General features: G+C 47.8%; 1 protein-coding gene across 2 annotated transcripts in view; it reads left to right on the top strand.

Annotated features, from left to right (window-relative positions):
• ADCY9 (adenylate cyclase 9) overlaps nucleotides 1-25224 on the top strand; it is a 91737-nt gene extending 66513 nt beyond the window's left edge. For both annotated transcript variants that reach the window (XM_066198466.1, XM_066198465.1), the window contains 4 exons: nucleotides 2050-2209; nucleotides 5154-5302; nucleotides 8263-8304; nucleotides 13985-25224. In XM_066198466.1, coding sequence (XP_066054563.1) covers nucleotides 2050-2209; nucleotides 5154-5302; nucleotides 8263-8304; nucleotides 13985-15173 — 1540 coding nt within the window. In that variant the 3' untranslated portion in view covers nucleotides 15174-25224. The remainder of the gene's footprint in view (nucleotides 1-2049; nucleotides 2210-5153; nucleotides 5303-8262; nucleotides 8305-13984) is intronic.
• Nucleotides 25225-25470: the final 246 nt, after the last annotated feature.

Here is a 25470-nt window from a genome sequence, read left to right as displayed (position 1 = left end):
AAAGGGAAATGCAAACCGTGGAGTCCCTGGTGCGTGGGTTGGGGTGAGAGACATGAGCTGCACTGGGCGTGTGCCACAGAGCCGGGGTCTGTGCCAGCCGGGATCGAGGCACGCAGAGCCGCCAGGGCGTGGGCACAGGTGGCACCAGGCTGCCTTCGCAGGGCCCGGCGTGCCCAGGGAGCCTGGGCCTGGCATCCCTTCCCTCTTCCTGCTCTCAGCCCAGCCCTGGAGGTGCCAACCCCAGTCCATCGGCCGTTGGAGGATGGGGCTTTGTTTTCAGAGGTGGGAGGTTGGGTGGTGATCTCAGGTGTACTCCGCGCTGGACAGCGGGGCTGCCACCGTCACAGGGACAGTTCTGACAGTCTGCAACCCTTCATAAGCCCCAGTTCTTACTCTAGACAGTTGGGGTTTTTTAACTTCTATATCCAGTTTTTAAATTTCAGTGCTTTGCTGGAAATTCTGTTTTCTGATGGAATACAGTTGGAGTTTTTGGTGTGAATGGAAGTTCATTAAACTGGGTACTGGCAAATCTGTGAGCACCCTCTCGTGGGCTCCCGATGAATTACAGTGTATTCCATCCTCCCAAATTCCGCTTTTTCCATGAATTTAAGTATAATTTACAGATTTTAACACATGCAATTAGAGAAGAGTTCTTTATGCTTCACAAAATACCTGTAGTTGCAAGTCACAGAATTCCAGGCCAGAGAATTAAAATCTCATTCACAAACAATTTGTCTTTAAAGGTGTGGGATGAGTGACAAACTGGCATAAAGAAATTTAAATTCAGCTTGGTTTGTGTCAGGCTTTTATCCAATATAAAACCTTGTATTTCAGACAGCAGGGTTAAAAATGAGTGGATACGTTTTCTCTTTTTAGAGGTATAGGTGATATGGAGTAATTCATGTGACTTTGGAGACTCGGAATTTCATATTTAGTGTGTGGGTTTTGGGGTTTGTTTTTTTGGGTTTTTTTTTGGCTGTGAGCGTCTCTGTCCAAAAAAAGGTTCTGTACTGTTTGGGTGATTCTGTACTGTTTGGGCTCTGTAGTCCAGAATTACCTGCCCAACCTGAGTCTGATAACTCCACACATGCCATTAATGGCTCTGGATGCAGTTAACTGTGCTACACCACCTTTTAAAGTCTTCTTAAAAATAATTAGGCACTTGAACAGCAGTTGCAATTTTTCTCAAGTGACTAATGTTGAGCTTTGAGAAGGAAGTTATCACAAGGATTTATTTCTGTGGATAAATACTAGTTTTCTGTGCAATGCCCTTGAGCATCCTTTTACCTTCCCTTATTCATTTTAGCAATTAGAGCTGCTCTCATTTGAGAAGCATCTCCGGTAAGCTGCTCTCCAGAGCTCTTCCACTTGGCTCCTCCAGCTCTTCACAGGTTGGGGCCGTGGTTTTGCCGGCAGCTCGAGGCGAGAGCCGTTCCTTGCCGCGGCTGGTGGGACCCAGCTGGGCGTGCGGCGCTGCGAGGAGCGGGCGGGTGCCAGCTGGCCTCCCGGGGCTCCGCTCCTCCGGCTCAGCTCCTGCCAGCTCACAGCCCACGCTCCCCTTCCCCTTCCCTAATGACAGGGAGCGGAGCCTGCCTGCAGACTGGCTGCTTGCAACTGGGAGAACTGGTTTGGGTTGCAGTGCGATGGGTGCTGGAGCTGCTCTGCTCCTCAAACGTTCCTGGTGTTATTTTCAGTAACTTTTAACTTGTGTAAGTTTCCCCGTTCCCTGCCTGCTTTATTTATGAATGGCGAGGGAGTCTTCCCTTTGCTTAACCTTCCAAGGAAGTGAACCTTGGCTTTCAGTTTGCTTCTCGGAGCCACCTTGCCGAGGCTCTCCCTCCCTTTGCTGCCCCTCCTCACCAGAGCAAACACTGGGTCACCTGGCAGCCAGGCTGGATTGTTCCCTGCAATCAACAGCAAGTGCTGTGGCACCTTGGTTGCTCACAGAGCCTAAGTGATGGATTTGAAGCTGTATTATTACAGGGAAACGAGAGGTACAAGGAGATGTGCTGCCATTAATGCCTGGATCCCTGCTTTCCTGTCTTCCAGAATGGCGTTCTTCCTGGAGGAGGTGATGACTTGCACCAAGCATCTCCTGGAGGTGATATCTGGCTGGCTGCCTCGACACTTCTTCGGTGCAATCCTGGTTTCTCTCCCAGCTCTTGCAGTTTTTTCACACTTCACCTCTGATTTTGAAACAAATATACATGTAAGTTGTTGAATTCCCTTCCATAATGTGACGGTTTGGAGCTAGCAAAGCTTGTTGCTTGCCTGCCTTCCTCCACCTCCCTCCTGCTTTACATCTGTTTGATACAGATCCCTTGGAGGGATGGGGCTTTGTGGATGGTGGAATTCCTAGTCTGTTATGTAAACACAGCCACGGTGAAAACTCTCAGACAAAAGAGGAGAGGATACCTAGAAATTCCTGCTGCTTGCATACTTTTTTCCTCTTAGGCCAAGCACTTCTGCAGGAATTTTTTTGAGATAATGTAAGTGGTTTATCTCAGGATTATCATCCTGGGCTGGATTTGGAGTTTGGAGTCAGAGAAGCTGTATCAGTGAACCTCAACAGCGAAAACAGGATTACCGAGGGGTGTTTTGGCTTTGCGGAGTGAGATGAAGGAACTCAAAGCAGTGAGCACTTGGTACCTAGAAATGGCCATTGCAGGGGCTGTGGGAACGGTTAAAGGAGTGCAATGACTGAAAAGGAATGGAAAGAAATCGGCATCTTTAACCCAGACACAGGGATCCATAGGGAATTTGGTGTCTCTGTCACTAAAAACACTCAGAAGGGGAGAACAAGGGGTTAAACATTCATAGAATCACAGAATGGTTTGGGTTGGAAGGTACCTCTGGTTCCAACCCCCTGCCCTGGGCAGCAGTGAGGAGGGGGAGGAACAGTTTAATTTAAAGGCCAACTATAGCATAAAATCAGGGCTTAAAAACTGTGAATAAAACGGCCTCGAGCTGGAGATGAAAGATGTTTTCTCTGCAGGTTTCTCTTAGGCAGCACAGTGTGCAATCCGTCCTTTCCAGGATCTTCAGGGAATTCTGTTTCACAAAGCTCTTGCTATTTCAGGGCCCTGGGTGTAGGTAATGACCAGATCCTCTTCACTCTTCCTATCACAGCTTATTCCTGGGTACTGGGGAGTGTTTGTTCCACGGGAACGTGTGACCACACATTTTTTGCTCCTTGCCGATTTAAACATACATCCCGTGGTTACCACAGTCACAGGAGGGTGTGGTTGACATTTTCTTCCCTCCCATGCTTAAAGATCATTCTGCAGCTTCTATCTTTTGGAACTTTAGTTAAGGATTTTTAAGCTGTAAATTGATTTGTTTGTTCATTCAGTCTAATGATGGTCTTTCCTTTGCATGATTATCAGTAAACTAACCATAGGAATGCTTTCCTCAAGGGAAGGGAGCTGAAAACCTTCAAATCTCTCAAATCTGTCAAATTGATTTTGATACCATCCTATTCATCACCATCCTTGATCATCTCTCCAAATATTTCATGTAATATCAGAGAAACCACTTTATGAGTGTGTTCTCAATACAGCAGGTCAAGTTGAGTCAAAACCCTTCAGGCAGCAGCAGTAAAATGGTGATTTTCATCACCAAACTGAGAATGAGCTTTGCTTTCTTTCCTCTTGCAGGTGCTCCAGAGTCCTGGGGCTGTTGGCTCACTCTCCAAGAGATGTCCCAACTCAGCTTGTGCTCAGTGTTTCCACACTTGTGGAGCTCTAGGAAATGGAGTCAATCTTTAGAGGGTCAGGTGAGTGTCCTCCTTTACTATGACATGGTTTTGCAAAGTTTTTTTTTTTTATTCATAGCATTTTATACCCTCCCTGGATATAAAATAATAAAAATGAAAATTAACAAAAATAGCTTTAAGAAAAAAAAAAAAAACTTTCCAAAGCCATGCATCCATAGTAAAATCCAGCACATCCTGACCCTCTATAGCTGGCTTCATGCTGGGGCATCACTTGAAGTGAGAACCACTGCTCCGCCACTTTAGGAGACCTGAAATGGGGGGGGAAATTGAAGTTGCGGGGTTTTTAATGGGCATTTCCAATGGGAAATTCCTTTTGTCCATTTTAAAGTCTATAAGAAACCAACAATTGTTGTTTGTGGTTTAAAAATGGTGAATTATGTAAGGATTTTTCCCATGCACTGTGTCTGCTCTCAATCACATGCTTGTTTGTTATGCCACAGGACTGCCAGGCTGCAAAGTCTGCACTTCAGCTGCACAGGACACCTAAAGGGAGAGAGAAAGGGAGAGCATGATCATTTCATGCTGTGAAATACAGCATAAAGCTGGAGCAGAACTCCTTAATCCAAGTGTGGAGTCTCTGGTTTAGCTTGGATGGTCATGAATATTCTTGGGAAACCAAAATTGGTACATCACTGGCACACTTGAGAGTTTTGAGCATTGTAAGGTTGTACCTGGGGAAATGAAGGTGCTCTGGGCAGTGCATCTGTCCTGCACTTCCTTTCCTTTGTCCAGTAAAGTTGTGGAGAGGTAAAGGGGTTTTGAGATGAAGCATTTGGAACAGAAAATGTGACCTTGTCCTTTCAAATTGCCCCAAGTGGTCGTTTTACCAAGTGTGAGTTGGCAGTGACTGAAGGAGCCTTTTGTCACCGAGGCAGATCTTTCCATCCCTGGATCCAGCTGTTACAGGGCAGTGTGAGAACGTTCTCTGGGAAGTGTTTTTAAAGGCAGGCAGGTGGGTGAAATTGCACTCTGCATTTCCAGTGCAATGGAATTTTGATATTCAGCTTAAAGCAGGCAGGATCTAACCTCAGCAGTGGAGAGGGGCTTGCCATGAATTTTCACCTTCTTTTTTTTTCCCTTTTTCTGAATGAGAAGAGGCACTGAGCTTTTGGCCAAGGTAAGCTGGAGGCTCTGACATCGCTGCAGTAACGGGCGTGTGATAAAGAACTCCATCCAGGGAAAGTGGTGGCAAACCACCAGTGCTAAAGGTTTTCTTGCTCCTGGAAGGGAAGCTGGCCATCTTCACGTGGGATCACTCCCTGTGCCCGTCATCCAGGCGGAATTATCCCCTTCTCCCCAGTGGCCCCCTTCCCCAGCCGGTGTGGATGTGTGGCAGGGCCCCGGGCAGCTGTTAACCCCCTCTCTCTCTCTGTTGCAGTACACCATGTTCATGTGTTGTGCCATTCTCATCACCATTGTGCAGTACTGTAACTTCTGCCAGCTCAGCTCCTGGATGAGATCCCTGCTGGCAACCGTGGTGGGAGCAGTGCTGCTCATCCTGCTCTACGTCTCCTTGTGCCCCGCCAGGTGAGCCTCACCCGCGGCTGCAGGGAACACGGCTGGGCTTCCCCCAGGGAAACAAGGGGCTCATGCGCAGGATTTTGCTGTCTGCCATGACTTCCTCCAGCATCCCAACCTTAATGATTTTATTTCTTCATTATTTATTTTTTTTTGAAGGATTTCAAGGGGCCCTCTTCTCTGTGACGTTCTGTGCTTCCTGATCTGTTTCTAGGACACAGTTACAGACCCACAGAATTGTCTTTCACCAGTAGTTGGAAAATCTATTTTATTAAGGAATTTCCCAGGTATTTGGTGGTGCTAGAGAGCACAACTGCTCCCCAATGCCCCTCTGGATTTATTTTTGCCCTTAGGAGCCACATATTCTTCTTCCACGTCCTTCCTCTATGTATTTTCCAGTGTGGAAGGCAGGTGCTTAGGTTTAATGGGATCTAACAGGATCTAATACCCGGTTCCATTCTCAGTTTCCTGCCTTTTCAGAGGACTCTGCAGAACAGTAACCAGAGGAATGAAGATAATGCAGTTTCTGTGCAATAACCTTAAATTTTTCCAGTTTTCCTCTGATAAATGATTTTCTGCAAGGAGAATTTGTTTGCAGTATTCTCCTGCTGTTTTCTTGCCAAGAGAGTCAAGGGGGTCCTTCCATCCTTCTACTCGTAATGGCAAAATTTTATAATCAACTTGCACTTCTCAGGGGCTTAAGGCCCTCCCTTGGGTTTGACTTAGCAAGGTCTTCTCCTCAGTCCATTCCTCTCCTTCAGAGAGCTGCTGAATCATAAGGTGAAAAACATGAAAAAAAAAAACCCAAACAAACCAGAAAGAGTTTGCAGATACATATTTTAGTGAGTATTTAGCTTTAATTGCCTCTTCAAGTCTTTTCGGTGCTTGATCAAATTTATATTTAAAAGAAAGGGAAAATAAAAGACAGCTCTTATACCTGTTCACTTCTGTGATTTGAGGTGGCTGTAAGGGTTGAAGGGAGAAAGTCCTGGGAAAAAAAGTATCCTGGAGCTGGAGTCAGTTGACAAATCATTTCTAGATCACATTGACTACAGAAAAGTCCGTTTCTTGTCTGTCTGCAAAGGACTTGGACAAGGAGAGCAGGGGAGTTCTCTCCCAGCTTCAGTGCAGAAAATGAGTGTTTGGTTCTGAAGCCTCCCTTGTCTGCTCATGGATTTGTCCCTTTGGCTTCAGGATCCCAGTGAACATCATCTGTCCCCTGGCACTGAGTGGCTTCTCCCAGTCACAAAGACTTTCTCCCCTTGGCTTTTCCCTTTGTAGCTCTGGTGCTCTCAGTGGCCAGCCCAGGTTCACTGAGAATCATGGAATCACGGAATCCATGAGGTTGGAAAAGCCCTCCGAGACCAGCACTGTTCCCCCAGCACTGCCGAGGCCAGCCCTGACCCATGTCCCCAGGTGCCACATCCACTGGACTTCTACATTCCCCCAGGGATGGGGACTCCGGCACTGCCCTGGGCAGCTGTGCCAGGCCTTTTGCTTAAGACTTTTTTCCCCCCAATATCCATCTAAACCTCCCCTGGCACAACTTGAGGCCGTTTCCTCTTGTGCTGTCACCTGTTCCTTGGGAGCAGAGCCCGACCCTCACTGGGCACCAAACTCAACCCCAGGTTTGGTTTTCCAGGGGAATCAGCGGAGAGCAGAGCCTTGATGCCATTTCTTGGTCCCTTGGTTGCTCTTCCCTAATTCCCCCCAGCAGGAGTTCCTGGAGCTCCTTCTCTTCCCCAGTGCAGCTGTGTCTGCACAGAGCTCCCTGGGGGTTCCTGGCAGAGCCTGCTAAAAGGGGGAGTGGAATACACTGGACAAGCTCGGTGCTTTGTCCAGAAACAAAGACACAGACATGGGGATTTTCCCCGCATTTCAACTTTATTAAGGGACTGGGAATGGCTCTTCCAAAGCTGAGAGGTGGAGACCTTGCTGTTGTGTCAGGTCACAGCATCAGCTCTTGCTGAGTGCTAAAGGGCCTCTGTGAATATTAAGAAACCCCATTATCTTAATAAATATTACTAATGATGGTGTATTTCCATCTGTGGTGTGAACAGCAGTGACCATTAAGGGGCAAGGTTCAGAAATCATGAACTCTATTGTTATTTCATCCCTCAAAAAGAAATATTTCAAGTAATAGAGCTGTTCAACTGCAGGTCTGAAAAGGTGATTGGTAGAATTGATCCTCAGCAGAAATCACACAGGTTTAGTTAGTGAAACCCATTACTTCAGTTTGTTAATAATCATCTTTTTGTTCGTCTTGTACCATGATTCTGGTAATATCTTTTGTCACAGTGGCAATTGCAGCCCTGTCTGCACCACAGACAGATCCATTCTGCAGTTTTACTTCCTTTTCCAGTTGTAATTAATACTGAGTTTGATACACTCTTGCTACTTAATTGCAGTAGAGATGTAATACAAGTAAATGAGAAGAGTGCTTGAACTACTTCTTTTCTCTAATGGCATCTTCAAAAATGGCTTCTGTGTTTGTTAGGGTTTTGGGGATTTGGGGGATTTTTGGGTTTGGGGGGTTTGTTTGTTTGTTTTGTTGGTTTGGAGTCTTTTTGGTTTTGGTTTCTGTTTAGAGATGTTGTGGTTTGTTTCTCTGTGTTTTATTTTTAAAATCTTTGTGCTGTGTGCTCACGTAAGATGAAGGCATAACGGAGTCTTAGAGATCTGGGATTGCTTTTCCCTGTTTTCCAGGTAAGATGGGATTGTTTAACAGTTACTTGTTCCAGGCATCACAGAGTTCCAGCTTCCCTTTACAGGGATTTGCATCGCTGGCTGATTCCTTCTTCCAAACAGATAAGTCATGTTCAGACAAAGTTTGTGTGCAGCTGATCAGGTCTGCAGTGCAGTTATTGGTCTGTGCAATAGAGAAGTTGAGAATTCTGTCTGGAATGCTGCAGGATGGTTTGTTTACTGCGTTAACTTTCCCTCTGAAATCAGTGCCTTTTTCATTTCAGCTCCATGGAAGCTCCTCATCTAGACTTGGCACAGAACTTTAGGTAAGCTTTATATAAAATTACCATCTTTATATTTAAGGATAGAAACATTTTGAGTGAATTATGTGTAGCATCCACAGTAATAACTTGGGAATTCAACAAATTGGTTCAGCAAGTTGTGTTTAAGCTCCTCGCGTAATTTCTTTAACAGATGACTTGGGTATGACCAAAACTCATCGGGTGGTGCTGCAGTCACAGACTTGTGTAATGATATTTTCTCCTTAAATTGGATTTCTAGGAAATAGAACTATGGAGGAGCTATTTAAAACAGCATCTGTTTTTTTCCAGTAGCAACAGTTTTTAGAGCATTATCTGTCCACCACGAGCTGTTTATTTGATGTCCTTGGCTGATTTGCACCATTCAGAAGCAGTGTGAGTTGGATGCTCTCACAGCTGGGCAGGTGAGAATTCCCTGGTGTAGAGAAGCTTCCTCGGGAAAAGCTGGATATGCAGCTGCCTTCCCAGGATGGGATGTGACAGTCTGGGCCTGGCTGTTACCTCACCTGGGCACAACAGGGAGTCATAAAACTGAAAGCAGAGGAGATTTTAGCCCCCGGCTTTTCAAAGCAAACAAAAATCCCTTCCTGGGTTATTAATGGCCCCTTAAGATAAGCGTGTTAAAGATTCACTCTGGTGATTGCAGTGTTGAGTTTCTCATGGGTTTATTGCAAATTTCGCAATACCATTTTGAAGTGTTTTTACTGTTCTTTGGTATTAGACAAGTCTGTGTTTGCTCATTGCAAATTTGGGGGTGATATTTGGGCCACATTGGGTTTGATTGAACTGTGGATGTGTGACTTTGGTAATGCATCTAAAAGGGGTTTTCAGGAACATGTTGCTTGTCTGGGGAGGATGTGTCAAAACAAAATCCCTTTTTAACAACTCCCATGTCCACGAATGCTGTGGACACATGGGGTTTAGTACAGAGGGATGAGAACAGTGTTTCTTAGGGTATTTCTTCACCAAGGACTTAGCACTTACTACAGTGTTGAGGTTTGAGGGGCTCTGGCTTTTCTTACATGAGTTTTCCTTTTTCCTGGTTTTGATTCACAAAAGTTCTTTTTTGTAACAGAATTCCACCTCGTTGAATCCGGAATGGAAATTAAAAGCCAAATGAATAGCAGGGACATTTTTTTTTTTTCCTTTTTTGGTCAATAGTGTGGTGATCACTCCAGTAGTGTCTTAGGATCAGCCTTAGTTTGGATCCTTATTTTTCATTTGTGAAAAAAATTGTTTCATTTCTTTTGTGCTGCTCAGAATTACAAACCTCTTCTCCAGCAGCTCAGCAGGCTCCTGGGCAGCTGCTAATCCCTGATCAATAATTCATCCTGCCTTAAATTGTTGACAACTGGCTCTTCCACTCAGTGACAGAAATCTGGGAAAAGATCACCCGTCAAGCATTGTTTTCCTGCCGATATTTTTCTTCCATAAATATGTGACTTCTAACTCATGGCAGGTGAAGGTGAGAGTTGCTAAGGACCAAATCATGGAGGTGTCTCTTGTGAGCAGCTGTGGAGTGAGGCTTTGCCTCGATTACAAGGCTTGGCTTGTGATCTAAAGGCCGAGTAAGGCAGTAGCCAAAATACGTCATCCATTAAACGTTTCTAAACTTCATTTTTCACTTTTTATTAGGATGTTGTCTGTGCTCCTTCAGCTGAGGAGGAGAGCCATGTGCTGATTCTGCTCAGCACTGCACTTCAGTCCAGCTCCCCTGGCCTGACCCTGCCCAAACTTGGACATTTACAAGTATTGGAAGTTAAAAGAGAGGACTGGGAGTTAATCCTTTTCTGTTTCTGCCATTAAACAGAATTTGGCTTCTTTTTTCAGGGCCCTTACGCTGTATATTATTGCACACCACGTTTCTAGAGTACAGAATCTCCCCTTTTTTCTGGTAATGGACTAATAAAAAGTGAAACTCTCTTAGCCTAACAAAATATTCTGCTGCACCTTTCTGCCAGAATCAAATAAATCAGGTTCCTCGCTCACCCCACTAAGCACTAAAGTTTTCCCGTGTTCTAAGGGGGCTAGACAAGCCTGTGTGTTGCCTTTAATGAGGTTGTTCCCTTTCCTTGATCAAGAATAGAGATAATATTAATGCTGCCTGGGAAGAGAGACAGTAATAATGGTAACGAAGCCTTAGCACAGAGTTCACCTCTGGACTGTCTGTAACTAAAAATGTGGAGTTTGCCTTGTTTTCCAGGCAGCCCAAAGGATACAGCCATGAACTTTGTCTCTGAAGCAGGAAATATTTCTCATTTTCATTCCTTCCTCACCTCAGAGCAGGTGGGATGTGCCGCTTGTCAATGTGGCTGCTCAAGGGGGAACAGCAATCAGCCTCTGGAGTGGAGACTGAAATCACCTGGTTGTAGGGAAGGGTTTACAGGCATCCACTGCACGTTTTTCATGGAAAGCAGCAGTTTGATCCCCTTTTCCACACCTTCCCTCCCTTGCTTTCTTCTCTCAGATTTAGCAGGCGCAGGCGTCCTCTTTCAATATGGCAAGATATCCAAGTCCAAACAGGGGTTACTGGCTCAGAAGGAAACTGGCTTTCCAGAAAGCTCTGTAAGTGGAAAGCCATTATCTTTATGATTTGTGATCAAGCCAAAGGAGATTCTATCTCCAGAGCCTCACTTGTTCCATGTTCACAGCCTGGATGGAGGTGCCAAGTTAATAGTGAGGGGGCTGTGCCAGGCAGCATTTCACCAGTTTGAGTTAAAGAAACATTGTCAGCTCAAGATTTCAATTTGAATGATTTTTAGAATCGGTTTTCTGCTCCAGCACCTCATAAAAAGTAGAATTGAGAAAGATTGGGCAGGGGTTGATCCTTTCTGCTGGAGGTGTGGGAGTTGTTCTTCTTTTCCTTCCAAAGGGTGACTCCAGGTCATGGCTGCTGCCTGGGGGAGGTGATTTCCAGCCCTGTAGGTGCTGTATCCTGGTCACTGCAACATCCACGGGCTGGATTTCCAAGTGAGGACGATGCAGTTGCTCTGTCCTTCAGGCTGGAATCAGAGCTTTCCATACTGATGCACTTCGGGATAAAAACACCTGCTCTGGAGAAGCCCCTGCAGCTTCCTTTGGGGATCCCACCCCATTCCCCACTGGTGGAAGGAGATCAGTGCACAGTGAGTCACTCTCTGCGCTTGCAGATCTCAGGGCTGGAGCCCAAGTGGCCAACGAGGTCAGGCCACGCTGAGCAGATCACGCAGAGCTCCCAGGATTGGGGAATGGGAGGCAGCAGCTCCTTCCGTCAAGGCAGACCCTGCCTTGCACTGTGCCTGACAGAATTGTGGTGCTCGCCTCATTCACTGGACAGGAGCTGAAGTACTTTGAGGAGTGTTTTGTACAGCAAACTGTAAATAAAAAGCCTTTAATGACTTAAATAAATCCCTGTGGCAGGAACGTCTGATACTAGAGGGGATTATCTGGATCAGGCTCGTACTCTCAGAGCAGTAACAGAGTCGTTGCTCAGATCCTTTCACAGATCTCTGCCCACAAGATGTGTGAAATAATGAACTCAGATTCAGAGAAGAACCTGAACTGTGCTCCTTAATCCAGATTCCTTCCTCACTTCCCCCCACCTCTTCCTATTTTCCAAGATCTTTTCTATTACCTACCATCCCCTCATTTTTTAAGCCCATCAAGCTGGGAGGGCATTTTGTCACGTCCAAAATAGGTAGCAAGGATTGTATTTCAGGAATTGCCCCCTTCTAGTCATTAATTATGGAATCATTTAGGCTGGAAAAGACCTCCAAGATCAGGGAATTGTAGAATATCCAGAGCTGAGAGGAGCAACAAGGATCATCGAGTGCAGCCATTAACCCACCCAAGGCCACCACTAAACCATGTCTTTGATTTGTCTTTCAAGGGAGGACACAAACAGGTTCATAGCAGAGGTTCTGTTGAGCATCAGGGAGGAAGGAGTGTCTTGGTACAGCAATTACAGGAACCTGATGGTGGGGCCCTACTTTGAGTTGGGACGTCCCCTCCTTTCACGGTCTCCTTGTAAAGAGGGGAATAAAATGAATACACCTTCACTTCTCCTGGGAGAAGTATATTTATGGTAGAAAACAAAAGAAGTAATTCCCAATGTAATCTGTCCTATCTTTCATCTGAAATTCAACCTGCACGCTCTGAATTGTAAATATTTCACTCACTGGAAACATTTTTCCCCATAGGACTTCTGTTAAAAAGTGAATAGATACAAAGACTGTGGCACAGAGAAATGTTTTTGGATATGGGGCACGTTCATCTGTCTCACAGCTGTCCTGTGGTTTTGTTTCATCACACTTTTCTGTCAATCAAATATTTGAGAATGAAACTCAGGAAAAGAAACTGTGCCTGGAATAAAGTTCAGTTCTAAAATATATCCAAAGTGGAAGCCTGTCCCCTATGGACATGAAGCAACAAAATTAACTCAGGAATGTTTTCATTACAGTAACAATTTCAGCCTTCTCTGCTTGAGCTGTTGCTCCAGTCGTGCTGAGTTTTAATCCCTTCCTGTCTTCCCAGAGAAATGCAGGCAGGTGCTGAGTGTGGATTCCTTTCTGGCTGTCCAGGAGAAAGGTTGATGTGATGCTTTCCCTTTTCAAACCATCTCTTAACTTGAAAAACTTCAGCGCGTGTCTGCTCAAATCTCAAGCTTTGGCATCATTTTATCCAAAAAATGCAGTTGGATCCCTGCAGAAATGACAGCGTGCCAAGCTGTCTGCGTTTAGCCTTCGCTTCTGGGATTGCATAGGTGGGGCCTTTCTCAGCTTCAATTTGTGTCTTTGCATCTCTGCAGAAAGTTGAGATGGGAGAGTGCAGATGTCTCCTCATTCAGGGTGGTTTGGCACCGGCAGATGCTCCATCAGCGCCTCATAATCTGCACAGGCAGGCAGTGAACTGTCGAAAGGATCTGAAATATTGCTCCCAGTCTATGGCAGACAGGAATTTTTGATTATTTTATGTAATCTTGGCACTTGGAGAAACTTTCTGTCTCCGCCATGAAGAGCTGAAGAGGTTTTATCATAGAAAAGATGTCAGCACAGCCATGTGCTCCACTTCCGTGCAGTTCATAGAACCACATACTGGGTTGGGTCAGAAGGATCTTAAAGCCCATCCATTTCCAACCCCTGCCTTGGGGGTTCTCCATGACATGTCTTTTACAGGGTTATCTTCTCCCAAACCCTTCGTGTGTAGCATTAAGGGCACATGGCAAAGGTTCCTGGTCCTTGGCGAGGACACCAGGGAGAGGCACGGGAGTGTAAAGCAGCTGGTTCTGAATATTGGAGGTAACAAAAAATACAGAACCCACAGACAGCCCCACGTGCCGACATTCAGTGCACTCAGCTACCTAAACTCACACAGGTACATATTTACATGCAGTGCTTTTAGTTATATATTTAGATATAATGATAACTGTTTCCTTGGTGAAGTCCTTAAAACAGGATCGGGCAGTGCCACTGAACATGATGATAAAGAAATACTTGGTGGATTTAAGGAAGTACTCGGCGCGTTTAAGAACTAAATTAATTCTTTGGCTTTTTCTTAACAGCAGATGAAGTTCTCAACGCATATTTTGTAATTCAGTGTGTAACCGTACTTCCCACACTTCCTTTTCCAGCAGGGGATTTCTAACCGTGGAGCAGGGATGGCGATGCCCTAACTTAAAATGCACCTGTGTGTTCTCCCCTGTGTGCAGCTCCAGAAAGAGCCCGTGCAACAGCTCGGCGCCGAGCGAGGCGAAGCGGCCGGCGGAGCTGATCGGCCAGGAGGTGGTTCTGGTCTCCTTCCTGCTGCTGCTGCTGGTCTGGTTCCTGAACCGCGAGTTCGAGGTCAGTTACCGCCTGCACTACCACGGGGACGTGGAGGCCGACCTGCACCGCACCAAGATCCAGAGCATGAGGGATCAGGCTGACTGGCTGCTGAGGAACATCATCCCTTACCACGTGGCCGAGCAGCTGAAGGTGTCCCAGAGCTATTCCAAAAACCACGACAGCGGCGGGGTGATCTTTGCCAGCATCGTGAACTTCAGCGAGTTCTACGAGGAGAACTACGAGGGCGGCAAGGAGTGTTACCGAGTCCTGAACGAGCTCATCGGGGACTTCGACGAGCTGCTGAGCAAACCCCACTACAGCAGCATTGAGAAAATCAAAACCATTGGGGCCACCTACATGGCGGCATCGGGGCTGAACACCTCGCAGTGCCAGGACAGCAGCCATCCCCACGGGCACCTGCAGACCCTTTTTGAATTTGCCAAAGAAATGATGCGGGTGGTGGATGACTTCAACAACAACATGCTGTGGTTTAACTTTAAACTCCGGATCGGCTTTAACCACGGCCCCCTCACAGCCGGGGTCATCGGCACCACCAAGCTGCTGTACGACATCTGGGGGGACACTGTGAACATCGCGAGCAGGATGGACACCACCGGCGTCGAGTGCCGCATCCAGGTGAGTGAGGAGAGCTACCGCATCCTCAGCAAGATGGGGTATGACTTTGACTACAGGGGGACGGTCAATGTGAAGGGCAAGGGTCAGATGAAGACCTACCTTTACCCCAAGTGCATGGACAACGGGATCGTGCCGCATCACCAGTTGTCCATATCTCCAGACATTCGGGTTCAAGTGGATGGCAGCATTGGGCGGTCTCCGACGGATGAGATTGCCAACCTGGTGCCTTCTGTACAGAATTCTGATAAGATAGCCCATGGCACAGATAACTCAGAAGCCAAGGACATCCTTCCTTCAGCCAAGAAGCTCCAGAAGGACGCGGCGAAGGCAGAGGAGAGGTGCAGGTTTGGCAAAGCCGTGGAGAAGGATGACTGTGAGGAAGCGGGGACTGAGGAGGTCAATGAACTGACAAAGCTAAATATCTCTAAGAGTGTATGATGAACTGTCAGAGTTGCATGAAGTGCTCTGTCCATAGAAACACACAGACTTTTGCAATTGGCAGTTTTCTTTTTCAAGAGAGACCTTCTCCACACCTGGGTTGTACGTTTGTGTTCATTTCGGCACCTGGGGCTGTGTGGATCATGGCTCTTCAGGGCTTGTTTTCATCCATCTCTCTCCTCCATGCCCCAAATCACGTCCCAAGCTCCCCAGCTCCCTGTGCAACCATCTTACAGCTGAGTAGAGGATATTAAGTGCCTTCAGATATACTCCATTGGACTCCCTGTCAAGGTACAGAGGCCCCAAGTGAAATCATAGCTTTGGGTATTTATCTAATTTTAAAGAAAAGAAAAGCTGTGGTTATATCATTTTTATTGTTGTTTCTCACAAAACACTTTTTTTGGCTAATGCAACTCCTTGGGTTTTTTATATCTCTCGGAACAATGTTTTACTGTTATCAGACCTTTTGTATGTAACACACAGACATGTGCATGTATCTACCATATGAGACTGCTATAAAGTGCCAGTAATGCACCACGAGAATGTCTGGGCGAGGGGTGACACACTTTGGGTCGGCCTGGAGGGCGAGTTGTGCCGTGGCTCAGCCTTTAGTTAGGGCAGGAGGAACAGCTGCTGTCGTTCTGTTCTCCTTTCCCGATGCTTTCTGCAGCCTCCATGTGCCATCGTGTGCTTTGGATACACTTCTTTTCCGTATAGCCAGTGAGTTACTGATCCGTGGGAATGGAAGGAGGGTTGGGGCAGTGCCAGCTCTGGGGACGGGTTTCCAGAAGCAGACGAGAGACCGCGGGAGTGCTGCTGTTCAGAGCTCCCGGCTCCGTATGCAGCTCAGTGAGCCAAGGTAGGTGACATCGGTGTCTCTGAGCTGATTGGAGAGAGAGAGAGAGAAAGAGAGAAGCAAAATAAATGTTTTGGGAATACCTTTATTTATTTATTTATTTATTTTATTCCTGCTTGAGTTTTTGGGGTTTTTTGTTTGGGAATTTTCGCGTGCAGAAGGGACCGGGAGAGATGAATGGTTTGTGGGTTTAATGGGAGTAATAAGACAGTGTTCGAGCCTCTGTGAACTACCAACCACTGTGAGGATGTTACCTTAGGCAATATTTGTTTCCAAGCTGGTGACACTTCGGAAGCCACCAAACACAGTTGCGTATCCCAGCTTCCCTCTGGACTGAACCAATGGTGCTGCACAATATTTTTCAGGATTTTTCCACACACACGCACACACACACACACACACATACTGTGCTTTTGCAGCAGGGAAGAGAACAGAATGCTCCCTTCCTGCTGCTGAAAGCAGGAATAGGGAAAAGAGTCCTTGTAGTGAGTTGAGAAGCACAATCATTTCCCAGTCCTGCGGACTGCTCCGTGCAGGTCCCTGGGAGCAGAGGCCTGCGGGAGCCCAGGAGCTGCTTGCACAGAGGGAACTGTGGGATTGGAGGCTTGGGCTCTGCCCTCTGCATGCTTCCACCACCTCCCTCTCTGGCCTTTGATGTCCTGCTGGGGATCACACTGACCATTCAACTACTCTAGTTCAGCCAATCCCTCTGACACCAAATAAAGTGAGAGGGTTTTTATTCCCAAAACAAATTCTTCCCCAAGCCGGGGAAGAGCTGAGGAAAAGCAGTGCTGCACTGGCCGTGTGGTACTGGGGGCTCTTTCCATCTGAACTCGAGTCAGAATGTATTGCTTCTTCCTCTTTCCCCCATGTGGTTTTGGGGTATGAGTAATAAATACATCCATTGTGGGGTTCCTGTTCAGCTGGTGGAGATCCATCTCCACTCCACAGTCAGCATGGAGCCCGTGAAGCCTTTATCAGATGTGAGTCGGTGGGATTTCCGGATCTCAGTTAAACACAACTCTGCGCACAGGTCCTGCAAAGCTGCTGTTTGTGCATGTCAGTGTCCCATTTGATAGGAAAGCTGTTCACAATTCGTCTTCTTCGCTCAATCTGCCAGCACACAACAAACCAGGGGATCCTCACCCCCGAAGCTCTGTGCCACAGATGCTGTTGCCTGTTGGGAGGCTGTTCCCCATCAGCAGCAATGTAAGGTGGTTTTGAGGGCACAGTTTTCCAGCAGCTTCCTTCTCCCTAGGTAACAACTCCCCCCTCCCCATAGTGGGTTGCACTTCCAACTTTCAGGTAGTGATTCTGCAAATACCTCTTGCATCTGAAGAATGTATTCCTGAAACCATTGTTAGGGTTCTTGGTTCATTTAAGGTGTGTCAGTATTCCTTTTCCTACAGCCAAGGAGCTAACACGATCCAGAATTGTTTACATGCCTTCTAGTGTTATGTTATTGTCTCAGAGTCGTTCCAGCCTTTCTCCCTGTCACTTCTGTCTCCCAGTTTTACAGCCCCTGCCCATCCTTGCTCTCTCCCTGCTCAGCTGTGTGCAAGGGCAGAGCTCAGTCAGGGTGTGCTGGCTCCTTGAGACGCTGCACAATAACCAAACCTCCACCAGCCCCAGCCCTGCTCCAGGGAGAGGTTGGCAACCTGTGCTTAAACCCAAAAGGAAAAGGTGCTGGAATGGGACCTCGGACCCAAAGCACCTTCCTCTTCATTGTTCAAGCACTTCAGGATGAAATATCCTTCTCCTCCAGCCTATAAAGTACACAAGTCTCCCATGCTGCTGTGGTGTGGGGCTGTGGGAGTATTGTTGGGTTTATGGGAACATCCAAATCCCAAACCCACCAGGGCCTCTCTTTGTTGGCACTAAGCAAATAAAGGCACTGAGGACAGCAGCACTGGTGGACTCAGAAATCAAGGGCTGTTGTCTGCTCTGCAAACTGCCAGTGATGGTACTCTGCCTTAACTCTGGATTGGGAAGAGACTCCTGATGGGTGCCCAGTGGTGCCCTGTTTGCTCATTGCCAGGACAGCAGCAAGAATCCCACAGCTGGGGCTGCGCGGCTGCCAGGGGTTAAATCTCTTCAATGCAGTGTAGTAACCAAATCAAGAAGTTCAGTTCTCAATGGATGGTTTGGAGATTTTCCAGGTGCAAGGAGATACCTGTTTGTGTTGTAAACCAGTGTGAGCTGAACCTTCACACCTCCCCTTTCGCTTTTGAAGATTTATCCTGACACAAAAATGACTCCGGAGGCGTTTTTAGCAGTGTTGTGTGGCGCTGCTGCAGAATTCCTGACACGTGTGCTGCTGGGAGGCCACAGGCAAAGTTCACTTCATTAAAATGCCTGTGGTGTGTGTGCTGCTGGTGCCAGCAGCGCTGTCAGTGAGCATGGGGGGGCTGGCCAGGTCCCCAGGGGTTTATTCCACACGGACAATCCCTGCGTGGCTGCGCTTCCAATCTTCAGGGTGGGTTAATGGCAGTGATTTTCAAATGGTCCAGCAGAGGCGTTTGGGGGGATTGCTGAGTGTTTGTGGGCCCCGTGTTGCCTTCTGCCACTTGCAGCACCTGCTCCAGGGTGCAGAGTGATGAGGAGTGCACAGAATATTGTGGGCAGTGAGGTCTTAATCTGCTGCTAACACACCAAAATGCTTTTTCCTCCCTGCTGCTCCTGTGAGAGATTTCTCAAGTGAGAACCAGGTAAATGGCATTCCCAGTGATTAACTTCTGGCATTAGGATTTGGAGGATGGATTTGCCTGTTACTTCCCAGGATTTGGGGCCGTTCCCCTTTGCTGCAGGTAACGTGAGCACTGTGAGCAGAGGGGGACAGAGCCACGGTCTGGCTGCAGCTTCTGCTGTGTCCCAGGAGGACAGAATGAGGGGAGGAAAGGGTGGATTCCCCAAGGGCTTTACACAAACCAAAAGTATTTGGATACTCTTCTTTTAGGGCTAAAACACAGAAAGGACGTGCCCAGAGCAAAACTGAAGGGAGCTGCTCCCTGTACCCATAGCAGCTTGAGCTAAAGAGGAGTTTATTCCTGAGTAAAAGGCCAAGTTTTTAGGGTTTCTGACATTTTAAACTTGCTAACTCTGACCTGTTTCTAAAACTTCCATTCTGAATACAGCAAAAGGTGTTGCAAGGGAGCAGTTAATTCATGTCACAACATCTCAAGAGGCTGAGGGTGCCTGAGGTTGTCTGTAATGTCTTTGGCTGTTTAAATCTGCACCTTGGCTTGGCACGGGGGTTTTGCCAAATTTAAAGACCCTCTTTTCTCCCTTCCTCCCTGCTGTGGTCTCATTTGCTCCGTCTGGATGGGACACAGAGGTGGTCGTTGCCTCCCTGCTCCTCACCTTTGGGAGCCTGTGTCTTCCTCATTGCATGGCAGCACCTGAGCTGAGGTCACGGCTCCAGGTGCTGCTGTCGCTGCTGGTGCCTCCCTGTGTCCCGGGGAAAGGGGAGACTCTGTTTGCTTTGACATGTGGTCCATTTTGCCTGCTCACACCTGCAGCTTCCTCCTCATGGTGCTGACAGAAGATACAGAAGAGGCACGTCCCTGCAGTTAAATTGAAGAATTAAATTTAAAAATGCAGTTGTTGTTTATTGATGTGATTTTTTTCCAGTTGCTGGAAATGCCAGAGGGGTGGTTTGACTGTAAGTAGAGAATGATTTGCCTGTGGGAACAGTCAAGGTGGAGGTGCAGGGATGACCCAGTGCCTTGGCACTGCCATCTCAATGCCCAGGCAGCCGTGAAAAACCAGCTGAAGTCTCAGAGTAATGCTGAGACTTGACTGGCTGCTCGTGGAACATCAGTTTGGGCAGGAAAGTCACTAGCTCCAGTGTTTTTCTCCTTTTGAGTTCTCTTTGCAGGCTGTAGCAGTCCTTGGTTTGTTTCCTGGGATAAAACTTGAATTGCTCTTTGCTGTTGCTGAGACTGAACTGTGCAGGCAGTGGCAGTGGGGTTCTGCAAAGTCTCATAAAAATGTTGGAATTAGTAACCATTACTCACCAGTTCCTGCAGGCCCTGGAGCTGTCTGAGTGCTGCCGTTGTCCGAGGGTGTCTCAGTTCAGAGCTGTAGGTAGAACAGTGTCATGCTTTGGCTCCATATGGTAACGTGCTTCCAGGTCTGGAATTGGGGAGACAAGGAGAAGGGAATGTGGAATGAGCTGCTGGGTGGTTTCAAGGAGTGCTGTACAGGAAGCTGTGTCAGGTGTGAAGCAGAGCCGCAGCTTCCCAAGCTGTTCTTGTTTCCTGGGGGTAGGGGACCAGAGAGCCTTAAAATGGGCCGATTTTATTAAAATCTGCATTAACACCACCCTCTGAACTCTGCCCAGTGAACTTGGTGAAAATCAGGCACGAAGAGCTTATTGCCTTTGTCTTATTTAAACAGTTTGTTTAAAATGAAACATCAGGCTCTGTAGAGGTTGAAGGAGAAAATAAAATAGGGATGGAATGTGTCTTGTCTTGACAGCAGTGCAGTTTGAGGGTGCCATGGGAAGGAGGTTTGAGGTGCTTTGCAGACACTGGGTAAAGCTCTGATAGAAAAAAAAATACAAATATTTTGTATAAAATCTCTTTCAGGTCTTTCTGATGTGAACTGAACTTCTGTCTCAGCCCTTTATCAGGGCTGGGCTGTACAACACGTACAGAACTGCTGCTTGCCTTTGGGAGTCAGTTTTGGCTTGGGAGAAAAAGTATTCGTTTGGACAAAACAGATTGGTGGGAGATACTTTAAAGCTTTTTTTTTCCTGGTCCCTTATTGGGGCTGTTAAACATTAGCTGCCCTAACCCAGCTGCTCAGCCCGAGGCTGGCCAGGAGCTGGAGGCAGGTGCCCAGTATCTTCCCACAAACCTGCTCCAGGGCTGGAGTTCCACGTCCTCCTCAGGAGCTGTCCCACGTGCCAGTCTGCACCCTGGAGATCAGTGTCTGAGGCAGCAGCCCTTGGTGTTTTACACTTCTGGAATGGCCCCAAGGCCTCTGCCAGCATCTCCTGTCTCAGCCTTGGCGTTGTTTGCTCCATTCTCTCCCTGTTTCCTGGCTCACTGCAACAATTTCACAGAATCCCAGAACAGTTTGGGTTGGAAAGGACCTTAAAGCTCATCCAGTTCCACCCCTACCATGGGCAGGGACACTTTCCACTAGCCCAGGCTGCTCCATGCCCCATCCAACCTGGCCTTGGACACTTCAGGGATCCAGGGGCAGCCACAGCTTCTCTGGGCACCCCGTGCCAGGGCCTCCCCACCCTCCCAGGGAAGAATTCCTCCCCAATATCCCATCCATCCCTGCCCTCTGGCAGTGGGAAGCCATTCCCTGTGTCCTGTCCCTCCATCCCTTGTCTGAAGTCCCTCTCCAGCTCTCCCTGGAGCCTTCTCCTCTCCAGGTGAGCACCCCCAGCTCTCCCAGCCTGGCTCCAGAGCAGAGGGGCTCCAGCCCTTGGAGCAGCTCCATGCCTGTAATGGATTTTAAAGTCCAGAAATTGCAGTATTCACTGAATTGAAGAACTGCAGAGAAGGTCATGGCTGGGAACAGTTGGTACAAAAACAAGTTCCCACTCTCACTGGTGATGCTCTGACCAATTTGTCATCCAGCTCATTGCTGGATGTGTGGTGTAAGCCAGTTCCACCACTTGCATGTCACTGATTTGGCCATCATTTCTCAAATCCTCCTTCAGATGAGTCAAGGTGACTTTCTCAAGTTTTTCCTTCTTTTCCTCCCTCAGTTACTCAAATCTTCACTTGTTTGTACCTTAGTGCATCAGTTCTGTCTTTGGAATTGAAGATGGTTTGTATCCATTTGTGCTGAGAGATACAGCTCAGGGCGGGGAAGGACACATAGCGTGTGGTCCATCCATGGGTGTGCCCAAGGAGAAAAGCCTCTTTAGTGACTCTGAAGCTTTGTCTTTTCCAGGTGGGCCCAGAGCTGTGTTCAGGGTTTATTTCCAACACTGGCTGTACCACTCCATCGTGTCCAAAGGACGGGGTGGCAGCTCTGCTGTGTCACTGCCTCAGCCAGGTCTGGCCACTGCACAGGTACTGGCACGCTCCCACTGGCACCAGGAGCCCACAGTTACCAGTGACCCTCTCCCCAGTTTAATTGCTTCTGGTTTCAGAGCCCATGCTCAGATAACAGAGATGCATGATACATATGCTGAGACAGAGACCTGTTACACCCTACTGCAAGTACAGCTTTAAACTTCCAAAGTAATAAACTCTTTAAAGCCAAGAGCCTTAACAACTCCAACATCTGCTGAGACAAGAAACAGAGTTCTGAGGTCGTGCTGAACATTTGGGAATTTTTCCTGCTCAACGGCACAGGTGTCTCTGGTTTGTAGGGAGGCAGCAGCAGTATCCAAAGATGACAAGGGCCTTGGCCACCCTCATCCAGTTCCCCAGGAACAGGTAAACAAGCTCCCCCCGTGTGCTCTCAAGAAAGTCACCTCACTGCCCAGTGCCAGCTGGATGGCTTTAGGTGTTGAATTGCTCAGGAAAGCTCCTTCTTTCCATGGAACAGTATTCTTAACTTACAAAACGTTGTCTTTGCTGGTGGCAGGGGCTGGATTCCTCCTTTCTCGCCCTTTGCTCCTTTCAGCGCTGAGGGGCACAAGGCAGGGATGTAAGTGATGGGAAAGAGGGGTCAGTTGGGAAGGAGCTGGATGTGCCCCTGGAGCCAGCCCCAGTGGAGGAGCTGCCATGGAGGTCCCGTGGTGGTGCCTGGGCAGCAGCGGCTCCAGCAGCCGAGCTGTCCCCAAGCTCTGGGGAGGTTTGCTCCTGGGCAGCATCCTGCTGCCTGCTCTGCAGCCAGACCACGGACACCTTAGGAAATGCACCTTCCCTCCTGTCTGTTGGTTTGCTTTTCTCACGGAGCGAATTTCAGCTGGTTACTGGAAGCCTGCACTGGGAATCAGGGCACTGTGCCCAATCACAACTGGCTGGGCCTGGGGATAGGGGTTGGGGTTTGGGGTTGGATCTGCCCACCCTCTGTCCACACAATGACACCCACACAGTGATCCCCCTGTAAAAGCCATCACTGGGCGTCAAGGATGGTGGTACCTGATTACAAACAGCCCGAGAGAGATTATTTTTGGAGTGATCAGCTGAAAGTAGGGTTGGCTTTGATTTGCTGGGGGTGAGGAGTTGGCCTGGGAGCCAGCACAGGCCCTTGAGCATCCCCTGCTTCCTTGAGAAGCTCCCTCAGCTCTGACCCAGGGCTTCAGCAGTCCCTGTCCTTGCACAAGCACACGTGAGGATGGATAGAAATACAGATGGATGAGAAAGCATTAACTGAAAATGCCATTGAAACATTATTGAATTACAAATTGAAAATGAATTCAGGACAGTTTCCAGTTAAAATATTTTAAAAGGCAAATTTAAGTGTTTTGAAGTCTCCAGGTTATCTGGACATTATTTTTTTCCTGGTATCTCTGGTTCCTTTCCCTCCTGCCCAGCGCAGCCTGCGTTCCCACCTTTCCCCTCCCTTGTGGAAAGAGAGAATCGCTCTGTTTACACCCCCTGCTGGGGCAACCTCGCCCGGGGCTGTGCGGGGGGACGGGGCTTCCTCGCAGCAGCCTCACTGTAAATACTCCGCCAATGCTTCGTGGACAAACCGAGATGGCAAAAAGTTGTATCTGTGAAATATTAAGCTCTGTGTGTGTATCTAGATCCAACGCGTATTATCTGCGGCTCTGTAATCAATTGTATATTAAAGTGTTCCACTGTACGGCCGATCATTTCATGCTCTCTAGATGTAGAAAAGCTGAGAAGTAATTCACAATACACTGTGTCAACTCCAAATCGTTTTTGCTTTCGTATTTTTGCTCCGGCCCCGCTTCAGCTGCAAGTCCTTGACACATGATCTGGAAGAAGAATAGTTTGGAATAGGTTTTTCAGCCCTTTGTTTTGGATCTGGCTTTTAACAATGTTTCTTTGATAACTGTGAAGCCACCAAGTTAATTTTTGATTAGGTGCATATTTAGGAGGCATCTTGAACACAGAAGGGATTTGTCACATAGACGCGCTGCACTTTGATGTGTTGGTTGGCAGCGAATGACCTTCCTGTTCCCAGTGCCCAGGGTGAGAAGATAACTCCTTCCTAATTTTTCCTCATTTTAATCCAGCTCTGAAGCGTTGGGAAGGGGCCATGCAGCTGCCACTGGCAGCACCTCTGCAGCCACCTTAGGTCACTGCTGGGCAGAGCTTTTCCCCACGGGGAGTTTGTGTTGACCAAAGCTGGGGATGAACTTTAAATAGTTGTTTTTCTCTTTGGCAGAGAGCATTGATGGTTTACTCTGGAATCCCAGTGCCTTATTCAGATCCCCTTAATTTTCTTGGAAAGGGGAGTGAGGCAGTTTTTCTGGAGTGAGTGTCCACAGAACAAGGACTGGCTGAGTGGCAGTGGCTGGGCAAGAAGAGGAGCCTTGACACTTCCAAAACCAGAATCTCACTCAAAGAGCAAACCCCGTGTCCGTCTGTCTGTCCCACACTCCCCACCTCTCCTGGGGTTTCTAGTCAGCATCCCGCTGTGTGTTCATCAGGTTTCACTGGGGAGTGAAACCCCTAATGAAGCCCTGAGCCATTCCCAGTCAGGGTTTGATCTGGCAGATGTTAAGGTTTCCTCTGGATCCTGCTGCCTGTCAATGACCAGTGACCCACCACCTCCTGCAGCACCAAACCCTTCTCACCAGGCAGCCACAGCATCTGCACGGATCCAGCCACACTGGCCAGCTTCCCTTTCCCTACTCTCTCTCAGCTGCAGCAGAGCAAGAGCTGCTGGAATCAAAGAGAAGTGGTGTCCAGCTTCTCTGGGTCCTGACTGATTCTTTTCCCCGTATTTTGAACATTTGCTTTTTTCCCACAGACCAGGTAAGTGTGAGAGCACACAGTAACAGCTGTGGTGCAATTGGCACCACAGGCAGCATTTGCCCTGGGCTCCTCAGTGCCAGCCCAGTGTTCAATGCCAACAGGGGTGTGTAAGGCCCTGCTGGGGTGTCCCCAGGTATTCGCCTTCTGCTGCAGGTGAAAAGTGTTCCAATGTTGTCCAGTCAGGTTCTGATTGTGGATCGTGGTGATTGTCAACTGCCAAGGGATATTTTTTTAATAAATGTGGTCAAGGTATTTCAAATTAATCCAGTCTTGCTGTTTTCAGTTTGTCTTGTCCTGGGTAAGCCCACATTAAAGTTTCTTTTCTCTCTGTGCCTTGGTTTGTGGTCAGGACATGTCATTCACCGATGCTGGGTGTATTGAAAGATCCACCCTCTGCATGGTTAGTTTATGTGGGGACTGTTTAACAAGAAAAGCCCAAAGATCTCAGGGAGATGTTTCACAGAAGTTCCTGAAACTCTGAGCTGTGTTTGTCCGTAGTGAGCCTTGAGTGCTCAGCCTGCTGCCATGGTGTGCTCAGCACAACAGGACACTGGAGCACAGCAGGGCCAACCCG

This window comes from Chamaea fasciata, unplaced genomic scaffold (genome assembly GCF_029207755.1).
Source record: "Chamaea fasciata isolate MVZ Bird 193981 ecotype frontalis unplaced genomic scaffold, bChaFas1.0.hap1 SCAF_16, whole genome shotgun sequence".
In the NCBI taxonomy this organism is placed as follows: Eukaryota; Metazoa; Chordata; class Aves; order Passeriformes; family Sylviidae; genus Chamaea; species Chamaea fasciata.
Note: the sequence above shows the minus strand (reverse complement) of the source record. Positions and strands in the feature narration are given on the sequence as shown.